Source organism: Anomaloglossus baeobatrachus, chromosome 2 (genome assembly GCF_048569485.1).
Source record: "Anomaloglossus baeobatrachus isolate aAnoBae1 chromosome 2, aAnoBae1.hap1, whole genome shotgun sequence".
In the NCBI taxonomy this organism is placed as follows: domain Eukaryota; kingdom Metazoa; phylum Chordata; class Amphibia; order Anura; family Aromobatidae; genus Anomaloglossus; species Anomaloglossus baeobatrachus.
Genome location: NC_134354.1, coordinates 901,753 through 921,047, shown reverse-complemented (window position 1 = coordinate 921,047; position 19,295 = coordinate 901,753). Strand labels below are relative to the sequence as shown.

The window sequence follows — 19,295 nt, the reverse complement described above, 5'->3', positions numbered from 1 at the left end:
GGTCTGTGGTGGGCTCGGTATTACAGGTAGGGGGGTCTGTGGTGGGCTCGGTATTACAGGTGAGGGGGGCGTCTGTGGTGGGATCGGTATCACAGGTTGGGGGGGGGGGTCTGTGTTGGGCTCAGTATTACGGGGGGGCTGTGGTGGGCTCGGTATTACGGGAGGGGGGTCTGTGGTGGGCTCGGTATTACGGGGGGGGCTCTGTGGTGGGCTCGGTATTACGAGGGGATCTGTGGTGGGCTCGGTATTACGGGGGGGGGGGTCTGTGATGGGCTCAGTGTTACAGGTGAGGGGGTCTGTGGTGGGCTCGGTATTACAAGTGAGGGGGAGTCTGTGGTGGGCTCGGTATTACGGGGGGGTCTGTGGTGGGCTCAGTGTCACACGTGGGGGGGGGTCTGTGGTGGGCTCGGTATTACAGGTGAGGGGGGGGGGTCTGTGGTGGGCTCAGTGTTACAGATGAGGAGGGGTCTGTGGTGGGCTCGGTATTACGGGGGGGTCTGTGGTGGGCTCAGTGTCACACGTGAGGCGGGGTCTGTGGTCGGCTCGGTATTACAGGTGAGGGGGGGGTCTGTGGTGGGTTCAGTATTACAGGTGGGGGGATCTGTGGTGGGCTCGGTGTTACAGGTGAGTGGGTCTGTGGTGGGCTCGGTGTTACAGGTGAGGGGGGGTCTGTGGTGGGCTCGGTGTTACAGGTGAGTGGGTCTGTGGTGGGCTCGGTGTTACAGGTGAGGGGGGGTCTGTGGTGGGCTCGGTGTTACAGGTGAGGGGGGGTCTGGTGGGCTCGGTGTTACAGGTGAGTGGGTCTGTGGTGGGCTCGATGTTACAGGTGAGGAGGGGGTCTGTGGTGGGCTCAGTGTTACAGGTGAGGGGGGGTCTGTGGTGGGCTCGATATTACAGGTGAGGAGGGGGTCTGTGGTGGGCTCGGTGTTACAGGTGAGGGGGTCTGTGGTGGGCTCAGTATTACAGGTGAGGAGGGGGTCTGTGGTGGGCTCGGTGTTACAGGTGACGTGGGTCTGTGGTGGGCTCGGTATTACAGGTAGGGGGGGGGGTCTGTGGTGGGCTCGGTATTACAGGTAGGGGGGTCTGTGGTGGGCTCGGTATTACAGGTGAGGGGGGCGTCTGTGGTGGGATCGGTATCACAGGTTGGGGGGGGGGTCTGTGTTGGGCTCAGTATTACGGGGGGGCTGTGGTGGGCTCGGTATTACGGGAGGGGGGTCTGTGGTGGGCTCGGTATTACAGGGGGGGGTCTGTGGTGGGCTCGGTATTACGAGGGGATCTGTGGTGGGCTCGGTATTACGGGGGGGGGGGGGTCTGTGATGGGCTCAGTGTTACAGGTGAGGGGGTCTGTGGTGGGCTCGGTATTACAAGTGAGGGGGAGTCTGTGGTGGATTCGGTATTACAGGTGAGGGGGGGTCTGTGGTGGGCTCGGTATTACGGGGGGGTCTGTGGTGGGCTCAGTGTCACACGTGGGGGGGTCTGTGGTCGGCTCGGTATTACAGGTGAGGGGGGGTCTGTGGTGGGTTCAGTATTACAGGTGGGGGGATCTGTGGTGGGCTCGGTATTACAGGTGAGGGAGGGGGTCTGTGGTGGGCTCAGTGTTACAGATGAGGAGGGGTCTGTGGTGGGCTCGGTATTACGGGGGGTCTGTGGTGGGCTCAGTGTCACACGTGAGGCGGGGTCTGTGGTCGGCTCGGTATTACAGGTGAGGGGGGGGGGGGTCTGTGGTGGGTTCAGTATTACAGGTGGGGGGATCTGTGGTGGGTTCGCTGTTACAGGTGAGGGGGGGTCTGTGGTGGGCTCGGTTTTACAGGTGAGGGGGGGTCTGTGGTGGGCTCGGTATTACAGGTAGGGGGGGGTCTGTGATGGGCTCGGTATTACAGGTGAGGAGGGGATCTGTGATGGGCTCAGTGTTACAGGTTAGGGGGTCTGTGGTGGGCTCGGTGTTACAGGTTAGGGGGTCTGTGGTGGGCTCGGTATTACAGGTGAGGGGGGGGGTCTGTGGTGGGCTCGGTATTACGGGGGGTCTGTGGTGGGCTCAGTGTCACACGTGAGGGGGGGTCTGTGGTGGGCTCGGTTTTACAGGTGAGGGGGGGGTCTGTGGTGGGCTCGGTATTACAGGTGAGGGGGGGGGTCTGTGGTGGGCTCGGTATTACAGGTAGGGGGGTCTGTGATGGGCTCGGTGTTACAGGTGAGGAGGGGATCTGTGATGGGCTCAGTGTTACAGGTTAGGGGGTCTGTGGTGGGCTCGGTGTTACAGGTTAGGGGGTCTGTGATGGGCTTGGTGTTACAGGTGAGTGGGGGGTCTGTGGTGGGCTCGGTGTTACAGGTGAGGGGGGTCTGTGGTGGGCTCGGTGTTACAGGTTAGGGGGTCTGTGGTGGGCTCGGTGTTACAGGTGGGGGGGGTCTGTGTTGGGCTCAGTGTTACAGGTTAGGGGGTCTGTGGTGGGCTCGGTGTTACAGGTTAGGGGGTCTGTGGTGGGCTTGGTGTTACAGGTGAGGAGGGGGTCTGTGATGGGCTTGGTGTTACAGGTGGGGGGGTCTGTGGTGGGCTCGGTGTTACAGGTGAGGGGGGGTCTGTGGTGGGCTCGGTGTTACAGGTGAGTGGGTCTGTGGTGGGCTCGGTGTTACAGGTGAGGGGGGGGTCTGTGGTGGGCTCGGTGTTACAGGTGAGTGGGTCTGTGGTGGGCTCGGTGTTACAGGTGAGGGGGGGTCTGTGGTGGGCTCGGTGTTACAGGTGAGTGGGTCTGTGGTGGGCTCGGTGTTACAGGTGAGGAGGGGGTCTGTGGTGGGCTCGGTGTTACAGGTGAGGGGGTCTGTGGTGGGCTCGGTGTTACAGGTGAGGGGGTCTGTGGTGGGCTCAGTATTACAGGTGACGTGGGTCTGTGGTGGGCTCGGTGTTACAGGTGACGTGGGTCTGTGGTGGGCTCGGTGTTACAGGTGGGGGGGTCTGTGGTGGGCTCGGTGTTACAGGTGAGTGGGTCTGTGGTGGGCTCGGTATTACAGGTGAGTGGGTCTGTGGTGGGCTCGGTATTACAGGTGAGGAGGGGGTCTGTTGTGGGCTTGGTGTTACAGGTGAGTGGGTCTGTGGTGGGCTTGGTGTTACAGGTGAGTGGGTCTGTGGTGGGCTCGGTGTTACAGGTGAGGGGGGGTCTGTGGTGGGCTCGGTGTTACAGGTGAGGGGGGGTCTGTGGTGGGCTCGGTGTTACAGGTTAGGGGGTCTGTGGTGGGCTCGGTGTTACAGGTGAGTGGGTCTGTGGTGGGCTCGATATTACAGGTGAGGAGGGGGTCTGTGGTGGGCTCAGTGTTACAGGTGAGGGGGGGTCTGTGGTGGGCTCGATATTACAGGTGAGGAGGGGGTCTGTGGTGGGCTCGGTGTTACAGGTGAGGGGGTCTGTGGTGGGCTCAGTATTAGAGGTGAGTGGGTCTGTGGTGGGCTCAGTATTACAGGTGACGTGGGTCTGTGGTGGGCTTGGTGTTACAGGTGACGTGGTTTTCTTAGAGTCCACTTTTCGGGTGTGTTGCTGCTGGTTTTACCGGTGACTTAGTGGCTGTCTTCCAGGAGCGGCGGTTACCGATGGTCTGCTGGTCACCTTGGCGATAGTGACTCCTGGTGATGAGTTTGCCCCTAGTGTAGATTTTAGTGTGTGTTTATAACAGGGACCTGTTTTCTCCTCAGGGTTAACTGCTCCTTTTACTTTAAGATTGGGGCGTGTCGCCATGGAGACCGATGTTCACGACTCCACAACAAGCCCACGTTCAGCCAGGTGAGTGTGCCCTCCACTGATTACACATTACTGATCTGAAAGTACACCCGTAAATGTCACCTGGGTCACCAAGCAGACCCATCATCTTGCCAGGTCGGGCCGCCGGGACCTCTTTGTTCTAGGTCCAGGTTACTGGGCTCGGTATTACAGGTGGGGGCACCTCTGGGTGTGTGAGTAGCCTCCATCTACTGTGGTGCACCTCCGGGTGTGAGAGTAGCCTCCATCTACTGTGGTGCATCTCCGGGTGTGAGAGTAGCCTCCATCTACGGTGATGCACCTCCGGGTATGAGAGTAGCCTCCATCTACGGTGGTGCACCTCCGGGTGTGAGAGTAGCCTCTATCTACCATGGTGCACTGTGACGGGGTATGCGACAGAGCAGGCAGGGACAACCAGGCCAAGGAACAATCTAACAAGTTTTATTGTGGAAAGGAGCATAGAACATCCAATATCAATATTGTTCTTTAGATTCCATAATGAGTCGTCAAAATTCCGGCAATCCGACGCTAGAGAACACGTTGAAGTAATCCTTGGAAGAAGTCAATGGATCCAACAGATTAGGGACACAACCCAATCCCACGTGACAGCTTCCATAAATCCACACACGGGTGCCAGAGTCTTGCCTCAGCGAAGATCTTAGCTGCTTGAACCACAGCACACACTCAACTCAACTGTCTGATCCACCAAGAGTGTGTTCTCCAGGGCCTGTTGCTCCCTCCCTGGAGGGGAAGGGTTCACACCCACTTTTGAGTAGTGGCTATGTATGGAGAAGTCTCCAGAAGCTCATGGCTCCATTGTCTCCCGCAGGCCTGTCTATTGGAGTCACCCCCAGCTGAGAAGAACAAAGATAGCCAAGCAACCTACATGACCCTATTCACTGTGTGCAGAATTATTAGGCTATGTGCCCACGGGGACAGTGTCCTGTGGATATATCCGCAGGACATTCCGACTAGCGGCTAAATGATCAGTTGTCTAAAATAAGCATCGCTTACTGCGCATGCGCCGCTACCGCCTCCTCCTCTCCTGTTGATCCGCCCGCCTGCTCCTGGCCACGTTCCCGAGCTACGTGCACCCGCCGCCTATCATGCACCCGCCGGGAAACCCGCCAATTTTCAAGACTGCAGTGGAGTGTCACAGAGATTAACCCTTACACCACCAGCGTGCTACAGTGATTAACCCTTACACCGCCAGCCCGCTGGGAAGCCCAATATTCAAGGCTGCAGTGGAGTGCCACAGTGATTAACCCTTACACCGCCAGCCCGCCGGAAAAGCCACCAAATTCAACTTTGCAGTGTAGTTCCACGGTGATTAACCCTTACACCCACAGCTGTATACAGCAAGCTGTATACAGATCGGGGGGGCTATATACTGTTGTAGAGGAGGAGAGCTATATACTGTTGTAGAGGAGGAGAGCTATATACTGTTGTAGAGGAGGAGAGCTATATACTGTTGTAGAGGAGGAGAGCTATATACTGTTGTAGAGGAGGAGAGCTATATACTGTTGTAGAGGAGGAGAGCTATATACTGTTGTAGAGGAGGAGAGCTATATACTGTTGTAGAGGAGGAGAGCTATATACTGTTGTAGAGGAGGGGAGCTATATACTGTTGTAGAGGAGAGCTATATACTGTTGTAGAGGAGAGCTATATACTGTTGTAGAGGAGAGCTATATACTGTTGTAGAGGAGGAGAGCTATATACTGTTGTAGAGGAGAGCTATATACTGTTGTAGAGGAGAGCTATATACTGTTGTAGAGGAGGAGAGCTATATACTGTTGTAGAGGAGGGAGCTATATACTGTTGTAGAGGAGAACTATATACTGTTGTAGAGGAGGAGAGCTGTATACTGTTGTAGAGGAGGAGAGCTATATACTGTTGTAGAGGAGGAGAGCTATATACTGTTGTAGAGGAGAGCTATATACTGTTGTAGAGGAGAGCTATATACTGTTGTAGAGGAGAGCTATATACTGTTGTAGAGGAGGAGAGCTATATACTGTTGTAGAGGAGAGCTATATACTGTTGTAGAGGAGGTGAGCTATATACTGTTGTAGAGGAGGGAGCTATATACTGTTGTAGAGGAGAACTATATACTGTTGTAGAGGAGGAGAGCTGTATACTGTTGTAGAGGAGGAGAGCTATATACTGTTGTAGAGGAGGAGAGCTATATACTGTTGTAGAGGAGAGCTATATACTGTTGTAGAGGAGGAGAGCTATATACTGTTGTAGAGGAGAGCTATATACTGTTGTAGAGGAGGAGAGCTATATACTGTTGTAGAGGAGGGGAGCTATATACTGTTGTAGAGGAGAGCTGTATACTGTTGTAGAGGAGAGCTGTATACTGTTGTAGAGGAGGAGAGCTATATACTGTTGTAGAGGAGAGCTATATACTGTTGTAGAGGAGGAGAGCTATATACTGTTGTAGAGGAGGGGAGCTATATACTGTTGTAGAGGAGAGCTATATACTGTTGTAGAGGAGAGCTATATACTGTTGTAGAGGAGAGCTATATACTGTTGTAGAGGAGAGCTATATACTGTTGTAGAGGAGGAGAGCTATATACTGTTGTAGAGGAGGAGAGCTATATACAGCTATATACTGTTGTAGAGGAGGAGAGCTATATACTGTTGTAGAGGAGGAGAGCTATATACAGCTATATACTGTTGTAGAGGAGGAGAGCTATATACTGTTGTAGAGGAGGAGAGCTATATACTGTTGTAGAGGAGGAGAGCTATATACTGTTGTAGAGGAGGAGAGCTATATACTGTTGTAGAGGAGGAGAGCTATATACTGTTGTAGAGGAGGGGAGCTATATACTGTTGCTGAGGAGGAGAGCTATATACTGTTGTAGAGGAGAGCTATATACTGTTGTAGAGGAGAGCTATATACTGTTGTAGAGGAGAGCTATATACTGTTGTAGAGGAGAGCTATATACTGTTGTAGAGGAGAGCTATATACTGTTGTAGAGGAGGGGAGCTATATACTGTTGTAGAGGAGGGGAGCTATATACTGTTGTAGAGGAGAGCTATATACTGTTGTAGAGGAGGAGAGCTATATACTGTTGTAGAGGAGGGAGCTATATACTGTTGTAGAGGAGAACTATATACTGTTGTAGAGGAGGAGAGCTATATACTGTTGTAGAGGAGAGCTATATACTGTTGTAGAGGAGGAGAGCTATATACTGTTGTAGAGGAGGGAGCTATATACTGTTGTAGAGGAGAACTATATACTGTTGTAGAGGAGGAGAGCTATATACTGTTGTAGAGGAGAGCTGTATACTGTTGTAGAGGAGGAGAGCTATATACTGTTGTAGAGGAGAGCTATATACTGTTGTAGAGGAGGAGAGCTATATACTGTTGTAGAGGAGGGGAGCTATATACTGTTGTAGAGGAGAGCTATATACTGTTGTAGAGGAGGAGAGATATATACTGTTGTAGAGGAGAGCTATATACTGTTGTAGAGGAGGAGAGCTATATACTGTTGTAGAGGAGGGGAGCTATATACTGTTGTAGAGGAGAACTATATACTGTTGTAGAGGAGGAGAGCTGTATACTGTTGTAGAGGAGGAGAGCTATATACTGTTGTAGAGGAGGGGAGCTATATACTGTTGTAGAGGAGAGCTATATACTGTTGTAGAGGAGGAGAGCTATATACTGTTGTAGAGGAGAGCTATATACTGTTGTAGAGGAGGAGAGCTATATACTGTTGTAGAGGAGGGGAGCTATATACTGTTGTAGAGGAGAGCTGTATACTGTTGTAGAGGAGGAGAGCTATATACTGTTGTAGAGGAGGGGAGCTATATACTGTTGTAGAGGAGAGCTGTATACTGTTGTAGAGGAGGAGAGCTATATACTGTTGTAGAGGAGGAGAGCTATATACTGTTGTAGAGGAGGAGAGCTATATACTGTTGTAGAGGAGGGGAGCTATATACTGTTGTAGAGGAGAGCTATATACTGTTGTAGAGGAGGAGAGCTATATACTGTTGTAGAGGAGAGCTATATACTGTTGTAGAGGAGGGGAGCTATATACTGTTGTAGAGGAGAACTATATACTGTTGTAGAGGAGGAGAGCTGTATACTGTTGTAGAGGAGGAGAGCTATATACTGTTGTAGAGGAGAGCTATATACTGTTGTAGAGGAGGAGAGCTATATACTGTTGTAGAGGAGGGGAGCTATATACTGTTGTAGAGGAGAGCTATATACTGTTGTAGAGGAGGAGAGCTATATACTGTTGTAGAGGAGGAGAGATATATACTGTTGTAGAGGAGAGCTATATACTGTTGTAGAGGAGGAGAGCTATATACTGTTGTAGAGGAGGGGAGCTATATACTGTTGTAGAGGAGAGCTGTATACTGTTGTAGAGGAGGAGAGCTGTATACTGTTGTAGAGGAGAGCTATATACTGTTGTAGAGGAGGAGAGCTATATACTGTTGTAGAGGAGGAGAGCTATATACTGTTGTAGAGGAGGGGAGCTATATACTGTTGTAGAGGAGAGCTATATACTGTTGTAGAGGAGGAGAGCTATATACTGTTGTAGAGGAGGAGAGCTATATACTGTTGTAGAGGAGGGGAGCTGTATACTGTTGTAGAGGAGGAGAGCTATATACTGTTGTAGAGGAGGAGAGCTATATACTGTTGTAGAGGAGGGGAGCTGTATACTGTTGTAGAGGAGGGGAGCTATATACTGTTGTAGAGGAGAGCTATATACTGTTGTAGAGGAGGAGAGCTATATACTGTTGTAGAGGAGAGCTATATACTGTTGTAGAGGAGGAGAGCTATATACTGTTGTAGAGGAGGGGAGCTATATACTGTTGTAGAGGAGAGCTGTATACTGTTGTAGAGGAGGAGAGCTATATACTGTTGTAGAGGAGAGCTGTATACTGTTGTAGAGGAGGAGAGCTATATACTGTTGTAGAGGAGTGGAGCTATATACTGTTGTAGAGGAGAGCTGTATACTGTTGTAGAGGAGGAGAGCTATATACTGTTGTAGAGGAGAGCTATATACTGTTGTAGAGGAGGAGAGCTATATACTGTTGTAGAGGAGGGGAGCTATATACTGTTGTAGAGGAGGAGAGCTGTATACTGTTGTAGAGGAGAGCTATATACTGTTGTAGAGGAGGAGAGCTATATACTGTTGTAGAGGAGAGCTATATACTGTTGTAGAGGAGAGCTATATACTGTTGTAGAGGAAAGCTATATACTGTTGTAGAGGAGAGCTATATACTGTTGTAGAGGAGAGCTATATACTGTTGTAGAGGAGAGCTATATACTGTTGTAGAGGAGAGCTATATACTGTTGTAGAGGAGGGAGCTGTATACTGTTGGTGAGGAGAGCTATATACTGTTGGTGAGGAGAGCTATATACTGTTGTAGAGGAGGAGAGCTGTACACTGTTGTAGAGGAGGAGAGCTATATACTGTTGTAGAGGAGGAGAGCTATATACTGTTGTAGAGGAGGAGAGCTATATACTGTTGTAGAGGAGGAGAGCTATATACTGTTGTAGAGGAGGAGAGCTATATACTGTTGTAGAGGAGGAGAGCTATATACTGTTGTAGAGGAGGAGAGCTATATACTGTTGTAGAGGAGGAGAGCTATATACTGTTGTAGAGGAGGAGAGCTATATACTGTTGTAGAGGAGAGCTATATACTGTTGTAGAGGAGAGCTATATACTGTTGTAGAGGAGAGCTATATACTGTTGTAGAGGAGAGCTATATACTGTTGTAGAGGAGGGAGCTGTATACTGTTGGTGAGGAGAGCTATATACTGTTGTAGAGGAGAACTATATACTGTTGTAGAGGAGGAGAGCTGTATACTGTTGTAGAGGAGGAGAGCTATATACTGTTGTAGAGGAGAGCTATATACTGTTGTAGAGGAGAGCTATATACTGTTGTAGAGGAGGAGAGCTGTATACTGTTGAAGAGGAGGGGAGCTATATACTGTTGTAGAGGAGAGCTATATACTGTTGTAGAGGAGGAGAGCTATATTCTGTTGTAGAGGAGAGCTATATACTGTTGTAGAGGAGAGCTATATACTGTTGTAGAGGAGGGAGCTGTATACTGTTGGTGAGGTGAGCTATATACTGTTGTAGAGGAGAGCTATATACTGTTGTAGAGGAGGGAGCTGTATACTGTTGGTGAGGAGAGCTATATACTGTTGGTGAGGAGAGCTATAAACTGTTGTAGAGGAGAACTATATACTGTTGTAGAGGAGGAGAGCTGTATACTGTTGTAGAGGAGGGAGCTGTATACTGTTGGTGAGGAGAGCTATATACTGTTGTAGAGGAGGAGAGCTATATCCCGTTGTAGAGGAGGAGAGCTATATCCCGTTGGGGAGGAGGAGAGCTATATCCCGTTGGGGAGGAGGAGAGCTATATCCCGTTGGGGAGGAGGAGAGCTATATACTGTTGTAGAGGAGGAGAGCTATATACTGTTGTAGAGGAGGAGAGCTATATACTGTTGTAGAGGAGGAGAGCTATATACTGTTGTAGAGGAGGAGAGCTATATACTGTTGTAGAGGAGGAGAGCTATATACTGTTGTAGAGGAGGAGAGCTATATACTGTTGTAGAGGAGGAGAGCTATATACTGTTGTAGAGGAGGAGAGCTATATACTGTTGTAGAGGAGGAGAGCTATATACTGTTGTAGAGGAGGAGAGCTATATACTGTTGTAGAGGAGGAGAGCTATATACTGTTGTAGAGGAGGAGAGCTATATACTGTTGTAGAGGAGAGCTATATACTGTTGTAGAGGAGAGCTATATACTGTTGTAGAGGAGAGCTATATACTGTTGTAGAGGAGAGCTATATACTGTTGTAGAGGAGGGAGCTGTATACTGTTGGTGAGGAGAGCTATATACTGTTGTAGAGGAGAACTATATACTGTTGTAGAGGAGGAGAGCTGTATACTGTTGTAGAGGAGGAGAGCTATATACTGTTGTAGAGGAGAGCTATAAACTGTTGTAGAGGAGAACTATATACTGTTGTAGAGGAGGAGAGCTGTATACTGTTGTAGAGGAGGGAGCTGTATACTGTTGGTGAGGAGAGCTATATACTGTTGTAGAGGAGGAGAGCTATATCCCGTTGGGGAGGAGGAGAGCTATATCCCGTTGGGGAGGAGGAGAGCTATATCCCGTTGGGGAGGAGGAGAGCTATATCCCGTTGGGGAGGAGGAGAGCTATATCCCGTTGGGGAGGAGGAGAGCTATATCCCGTTGGGGAGGAGGAGAGCTATATCCCGTTGGGGAGGAGGAGAGCTATATCCCGTTGGGGAGGAGGAGAGCTATATCCCGTTGGGGAGGAGGAGAGCTATATCCCGTTGGGGAGGAGGAGAGCTATATCCCGTTGGGGAGGAGGAGAGCTATATCCCGTTGGGGAGGAGGAGAGCTATATCCCGTTGGGGAGGAGGAGAGCTATATCCCGTTGGGGAGGAGGAGAGCTATATACCGTTGGGGAGGAGGAGAGCTATATACCGTTGGGGAGGAGGAGAGCTATATACCGTTTGGGAGGAGGCGAACTATATACCCTTGGGGAGAAGGAGAGACCATCCGTTGCAATCTGCCCTTACTAGAAGCCTATGAGGAAGAAACTGCTTGTATGGGGAGCTCTAGTTTCCAACATGGGGTCACATGTGCGGGAGCTCCACTGTTTGGGCACATCAGGGGGATCTCCAAACGCAACATGGTGCGGCTAACGATTCCAGCTAATTTTCCATTGAAAAAGTCAAATGACGCTCCTTACCTCTGCCGTGCGCCCAAACAGTGGTTTTCTTTCTCGTATGAGGTATCAGCGTACTCAGAACAAATTGCCCAACAAATTCTGCGGTCCAATTTATCCTGTTACCCCTGTAAAAATTAAAAAATTGAGCCTAAAATAACATTTTTGTGGAAAAAAAAGAACTTTTTTGTTTTTATGTCTCAATGTATGAAGCACGTTAGGGTTCAAAGTGCTCATTACCCATCTAGATTTATGCCATGGCGGGTCTAGTTACCAAAATGAGGTCACTTGTGGGGGAGCTCCATTGTTTAGGCACCTCAGGGGGTCTCCAAACGCAACATGGCGTACGCTAATAATTCCAACCAATTTTGCTGTGAAATGGTGCTCCTTCTCTTCTGAGCCCCGCCGTGCACCCAAACAATTACTTTCCACCACATATGAGGTATCTGTGTACTCAGGAAAAATTGCACAATACATTTTATGGTGCATTTTTTCCTGATACCCTTGTGGAAAAAAAAGCTACCTGGTTGAAATAACAATTTCATGGTAAAAAAAAAATATATATTTTCACGGCTGAACATTCTAAACTTTTGTGAAGCCTCCAGGGGTTCAAAGTGTTCAGTAAACATTTAGATAAATTCCATGAGGGGTCTAGTTTCCAAAATGGGGTCACTTGTGGGGGAGGTCTATTGTTTAGGCACCTCAGGGGGTCTCCAAACACAACATGGCATCCACTAACTATTCCAGACAATTTTGCGTTTGAAAAGTCAAATGATGCTCCTTGCCTTCTGAGCCCTGCTGTGCGCCCAAACATTTGATTTCCACCACATATGAGGTACCTGTGTGCTCAGGACAAAATGCACAATACATTTTAAGTTGCAATTTTTCCTGATACCCTTGTGAAAAAAAAAGCTACCTGGTTGAAATAACAATTTTGTGGTAATTTTTTTTTATTTATTTATTTTCACGGCTCAAAGTTATTAACTTTTGTGAAGCCCCCAGAGGTTCAAAGTGCTCAATAAACATCTAGATAAATTCCATGAGGGGTCTAGTTTCCAAAATGAGGTCACTTGTGGGGGAGCTCCATTGTTTGAGCACCTCAGGGGGTCTCCAAGCACAACATCGCATCTGCTAATTATTCCAGACAATTTTGCTTTCAAAAATTCAAATCATGCTCCTTCTCTTCCGAGCCTTGCCATGCACCCAAACAATTGATTTCCCCCACATATGAGATATCGGTGTACTCAGGAGAAATTGCACAATTAATTTTATGGTGCATTTTTCCTGATAACCTTGTGAAAATGCTAAATTTTATGGCTAAAGTAACATTTTTGTGTAAAAAAAGTAAAATTTTCATTTTTTCCTTCCACATTGCTTTAGTTGCTATAAAGCTCCTAAAGGGTTAATAAACTTCTTGGATGTGGTTTTGAGCAGTGTGAGGGGTGCAGATTTTAGAATGGGGTCACTTTTGGGTATTTTCTGCCACCTAGGCCTCTCAAAGTCACTTCAAATGTGATGGGGTACCTAAAAAATTATTTTTGTAAATTTTGTTGGAAAAATGAAAAATTGCTGATGAACTTTGACTCCTTCTAACTTCCTAACGGAAAAAAAATGTGTTTAGAAAATTGCGCTGGTGTAAAGCAGACAAGTGGGAAATGTTATTTAGTAACTATTTTGTGTGACATATCACAGATTTATAGGCATAAAATTTAAAATTTTGAAAATTGCTAAATTTTCAAAATTTTAGTCAAATTTTTAAAATTTTCACAAATAAACGCAAAACATATCGTCCTAAATTTAACACTGACATGAAGTACAATATGTCACGAAAAAACAGTGTTAGAATCACCAGGATCCGTTGAAGCGTTCCAGAGTTATAACCTGTCAAAGTGACACTGGTCAGAATTGCAAAAAATGGCCCGGTCTTTAAGGTGAAAACAGGCTGGGGGCTGAAGGGGTTAAATTACTACCCTCCGATATGTAATCAAAGGTTTAGCAGCAGTCATTTCGCTGAGGTCACTGTCCTCCAAAATGTGCCAGTTGGGTCATTCCGTGTCAAGTGGACCAGTTTTAAAAATCGTCCCCACTCGACGTTCTCCGATTTTGCTGAAAATTTATAAGGATGTACATGTATGTTTGAAAAGAGGTTCTGTAAATTTTTAGGGCCAGATCTCAAATATATTGGGCACTGTTGACCTTTCACTGGAGGCCCCCCCCAAGGCTGCGGCTTCAGCTTAGAGGATTGTGCAGACTTTGGCACATAGCCATTAGAGTTCTATACTGGCTATGATGCTGAAATTTGGCATACTAGCTCAACTTTTGCTGCTAAACGCGATAAAATTATTACCGGCTATGACAAACCAATATTTCGCCCGCAATTTTGTGTCAAAGTAGCTTGCAAAACGCCATGCATAAAATTTATGCCAAACTTTGCCCATATATAACTCAAGACCAAAAACCAATAGGAACTGGTGCTTTGCCCTGTACAACAAACACCTACATGACTGTGCATTGCTGCAATATCACGGTCAAAGCATATGTATTTGTGGAAATATTCACACCCACATATGATGAAAAACTTAAAAAAACCGAATTTTACCTATTTTTAGGTCAAATTTCCCAAAAAGGGTCCCCCTAAAATATATTAATTCTGTTATCATTTGAAAGAGCACATTTTTCTCTACAAGGATCATTGGGGGTTTTTTTGGAGTCTCTCCATTTAAGAAAAGAAAAATGCCACTGAACATGGTACAAGTAAAATATATCTTTGTACCGTGTTAGCCAGTAGAGATAATTTATTTATTTATTTAATTTATCTCTACTGAACATGGTGTTATTTATTAATCCGCAATGAATGTAACTGCACTATTCATCCCTTGCGTTGGTCCATGGTGGTTATACCACAACCAATTCCCTAAGAATTGGTATTATAATCCTATTAAGAATTGTAATAATGCTGTCTTTCGAGAATTGGCAGCCCCATCGCCTAGGAGCCATGGCCGATAGCCGTGCAAGGCAAGTCGCGGGCGGTCTCTTTATCGCAGGTTCCAAAGCCTGAGGGTGGGTGTCTTTGCCTAGGATCCCAAGCCTAATATTGGGGATCTTTTGTTGGTTCCTAAGCCATAATGTTCAGTGTAAGTAAGTGGTCTGGAATTGTTGCTGAATTTTCTGTATTGTCGGCCCATTGCTGCTGCAGCTGGTGCTGGAATTATTGCAATGATCGACTGCTCGGGAATCCAGCATGTATCATTATCACAGGCCAGTGACAGAAGCTGCTCCATGAGGATGCATAAAATGTATTAATGCATCATGGTCGTCGACTGAAATTTCAGAAATATTTCCAATCCACCAGTTCCTATGGTAAATGCAGGCAATGTATTGCCCTGGCTGGAGGTGATTGGCACAAAAGGCATTTCTGATCTGACAGATCCATCTACATGGGCAATGACAGATGAAGGCTCATTTCACACCCTTGAAATGCCAATCTTTTTGTCATCAATTTCATTCTCCATCACTAAAAAATAAATAATATATGCATTCAAATGTAACAATAGTCAATAGGTTTATAGGTTTTTGATTATAATAGACATTGCTAGCAACAATACAACTCTGTAACGTGATAAGAATCTGAAAATCAAACACAAAATCAATGCATTACGTGCACACATAACACCATGTTCAGTGGCATTTCTCTTTTCTTAGGCTATGTGCGCACTGGGAAATGGAATTTTCTTGAGAAAATTCCGCATGCTCTCAAAAATTACCGCACCCGCGGTAAAAAACCGCGGGAAACCGCACCCGAAAACCGCATGCGTTTTGCTGCGGTTTTACCGCGGTATTATTTGCGGTATTGCCGCGTGCGGGTTGGGATGTGCTTTATTGCATTCAATGCAATAAAGCACATTGAAAAAAAAAAAAAAAAGTCATTTAATTCTGAGATAGTAGATAGATAGATAGATAGATAAAGAGACAGAAGAATAGATAGAGGGATAGATAAAGCGATAGATAGATGACAGATCGCTGCATTTCCCACGGTCGGCAGTGAGTTCACATTACCGGCCGTGGGAAATGACCGGTAATTACCTCTGCTGTCTGCTGCATTCAGCCTGTGTCTGTGACAGTCGCGGCTGGATGTCAGCAGTGCAGGACGCCGGAGCTGTGGATTATGCCGGAGCTGTGTGGATTACGCCGGAGTTTTGTTGCGGGAGGGGTTAATAAAATGGTGAACGAGGCTTGTTGGTTTTATTTAAAATAAAGGATTTTTCGGTGTGTGTGTTTTATTCACTTTACTTACGGGTTGATCATGTCAGCTGTCACATAGACGCTGCCATGATCAAGCCTGGGGTTAATGGCGGTGATCCCCCACCATTAACCCCTTGTATTACCCTGCCGCCACTGCTACACGGCGGCAGGAAGAGCCGAGGACACTCCCGGTGCTGCCGCATAATGGATGCGACAGTGCCGGGGCAGCTGCGGCTGATATTCTCGGCTGCCGGAGGGGGAGTGAGGCGGGGGACATTAACCCTGCCCCTCTCCCTCCCCAGCCTGAGAATACCGGGCCGCCGCTGTGTGCTTACCTCGGCTGGATGGTAAATATGCAGCGGAGCCCACGTTCTTTGTTTTCTATATTTCCGTTTTCTTTCTATGTGTGTTCTATGTGTCTGTGTTCTATGTGATCTATGTCTGTGATGTCTGTGTGTGTGTCTGTGATGTGTTCTATGTCTGTGTCTGTGATGTCTGTGTTCTATGTCTGTGTGTGAGTGTGATGTGTTTGTGTTTACTCTCTGCACGGCTTCCTCTTCCTGTAATGACATCACTTCCCTGCAAAACCGCAAGCAAGTGATGTACATTACCGGAGGTAAACCGCAAAATACCCCAGGGAATAACGCAGGAAAACGCAGTGAACCGCACAGAATTTGCTGCCTGCGTTATTCCCTGCGGGATTTCACGATTACATTGGAGTCAATGGAGTGAAATCCCGCAGCGATGTGCGGAAAAGAAGTGACATGCACTTGTTTTTGCTACGGGATTCCCGCAGCAAAACATGCAGCTGTCAAATTCCGCCCAGTGCGCACAGGATTTTTTTTCTCCATAGGATTTGCTGGTGATTCACTGCAGAGATGTTATGAACATTTTCTGCAGCGAAACATGCAGCAAATCCGCGAAAAATCCGCGGCAAAATCCGGTAAGTGCGCACATAGCCTAAAATGGAGAGACTCCAAAAAAACCCCCAATGATCCTTGTAGAGAAAAATGTGCTCTTTCAAATGATAACAGAATTAATATATTTTAGGGGGACCCTTTTTGGGAAATTTGACCTAAAAATAGGTAAAATTCGGTTTTTTGAAGTTTTTCATCATATGTGGGTGTGAATATTTCCAGAAATACATATGCTTTGACCGTGATATTGCAGCAATGCAAAGTCATGAAGATGTTTGTTGTACAGGGCAAAGCACCAGTTCCTATTGGTTTTTGGTCTTGAGTTAAATATGGGCAAAGTTTGGCATAAATTTTATGCGAGGCGTTTTGCAAGCTACTTTGACACAAAATTGCGGCCGAAATATTGTTTTGTCATAGCCGGTAATAATTTTATCGTGTTTAGCAGCAAAAGTTGAGCTAGTATGCCAAATTTCAGCATCATAGCCAGTATATTACTCTAATGGCTATGTGCCAAAGTGTGCAAAATCCTCTTAGCTGAAGCCGCAGGCTTGGGGGGGGCCTCCAGTGAAAGGTCAACAGTGCCCAATATATTTGAGATGTGGCCCTAAAAATTTACAGAACCTCTTTTCAAACATACATTTACATCCTTATAAATTTTCAGCAAAATCGGAGAAGGTCGAGTGGGGACCACTGGTCCACTTGACACGGAATGACCCAGTTTCTGTACAGGGAGTTTTTAACAGCAGATTCTAACGGGACAAATTTAAAATTAAAAATAAAGCTACGGGGCTGTACCCTCTTAGAGGACCAATCAATGGAGCCAGAATCCCTTTTCCTAGTATGATTTAATATGCGTTTATCAAAAGAAGCCTCTCTTACCTGTTGTGGATGTCCTCTCTCCCTTAACCCTTTCACGACCGGCCGATTTTTCGCTTTCCGTTTTTTTTTTTCGCCATTCTTTTTCTGAGAGACGTAACTTTTTTATTTTTCAGTCAATATGGTCATGTGAGGGCTCATTTTTTGCGGAACGAGCTGTACTTTTAAATGAAACCATCAGTTTTACCATATTGTGTACTAGAAAATGGCAAAAAAATTCCAAATGCTGAAAAATAGCAAAAAAAGTGCGATAGCACTATGGTTTTTGAGATATTTTATTCACTGTGTTCACTATATGGTAAAACTGATGTGTGGGTGTGATGCCTCAGGTCAGTGCGAGTTCGTAGACACCAAACATGTATAGGTTTACTTTTATATAAGGGGTTAAAAAAAAATCGGAAGTTTGTCCGAAAAAAGTGGCGCACGTTTTACGCCATATTCCGTGACCCGTAGCGTTCTCATTTTTCGGGATCTTAGGCTCAATGACGGCTTATTTTTTGCGTCTCGAGCTGACGTTTTTAACGGTACCATTTTTGCGCAGATGCTACGTTTTGATCGCCTCTTATTGCATTTTGCGCAAAAGTTGTGGCGACAAAAAAACGTCGTTTTGGCGTTTGGAATTTTTTTGCCGCTACGCCGTTTACTGATCAGATTAATTGATTTTATATTTTGATAGATCGGGCGTTTCTGAACGCGGCGATACCAAATGTGTGTATATTTTTTATTTTTTTAACCCTTTAATTTTCAATGGGGCGAATGGGGGGTGATTTGAACTTTTAGGTTTTTTTGTTTTTTTTTAATTTTTTAAAACTTATTTTTTAACTTTTTTTTTTTATTTTACTAGTCCCCCTAGGGGGCTATTGCGATCAACATTCCGATCGCTCTGCAGTATCTGCTGATCACAGCTATACAGCTGTAAACAGCAGATACGCTGTCTTTCTCTTTTGCTGTGCCCCGGGCACAGCGAAAGTGAAACCAAGTCATGTGTAGTACAGGAGTCATCACATGACCCTGTGCTACCATGACAACTATCGGGAGTCACGTGATCGCGTCACGTGACTTCCGGTTTCGGGTGGTAAGTAAATGCTTACCGCAATCGCGCTTATAATGGCGCTGTCATGTATTGACAGCGCCATATAAGGGGTTAATCGGCACGAGCAGATAACGATTCTGCTCGTGCCTAGCAGGCACACATCTCAGCTGTGAAAATCAGCTGAGATGTGTGCCGATCGCGGCATGCTGCCGCCGGAGGACCGCGGGCAGTAACATTATGTCATTTAGGACGTAATTTTACTGCCCGCGGTCGTTAAGGGGTTAATCTTAATTTCAAGTCGGCCGATTGTTGCAAAAAAACCCGCATCATCACTATTGACGCGTCTCAGGCGATCCAAATGTCCTGCGGTTTGCAGGTCTAGAGTTTCTCTGCCTCCTCAAGGAGGTGATTTACACAAATTGCTCTTACAAACGGAGGTGAGGCTTATTACTAAATATAGAGCCCAAGGGAATTTAGGATTAAATGACAAAAACGACCTCTGTTTTCTTGTGGTTTTGTACACCTCATTGTGTCCGCATATTTTAATATATGTTGGTTTGTTATTGTTTTGTACTATATTGATTGTAGTTTTATCTTGTATGACATTGTGAACGTTATGCACTATTTTGTTGTTTTTTGTTGCACTCCGCACATGTTTTTAATTTGGCAGTGACGTAGACCTGACACAGCCCTCTCATAAGGCGATGGTCTATGCCTGTCCACATGGACCCGAAGAAGCGTATTCATACGCGAAACTGCCGTCGTC

General features: G+C 46.7%; 1 protein-coding gene across 2 annotated transcripts in view; it reads left to right on the top strand.

Annotated features, from left to right (window-relative positions):
* The window catches only part of U2AF1 (U2 small nuclear RNA auxiliary factor 1), a 54,993-nt gene that overhangs the window by 13,620 nt on the left and 22,078 nt on the right, over nt 1–19,295 (top strand). Inside the window, exon 2 of one of the 2 annotated variants that reach the window (XM_075332736.1) lies at nt 3,702–3,764. In XM_075332736.1, coding sequence (XP_075188851.1) covers nt 3,702–3,764 — 63 coding nt within the window. Of the gene's footprint in view, nt 1–3,676; nt 3,765–19,295 lie in introns of both variants that reach the window. The other variant, XM_075332738.1, reaches the window with a different exon arrangement.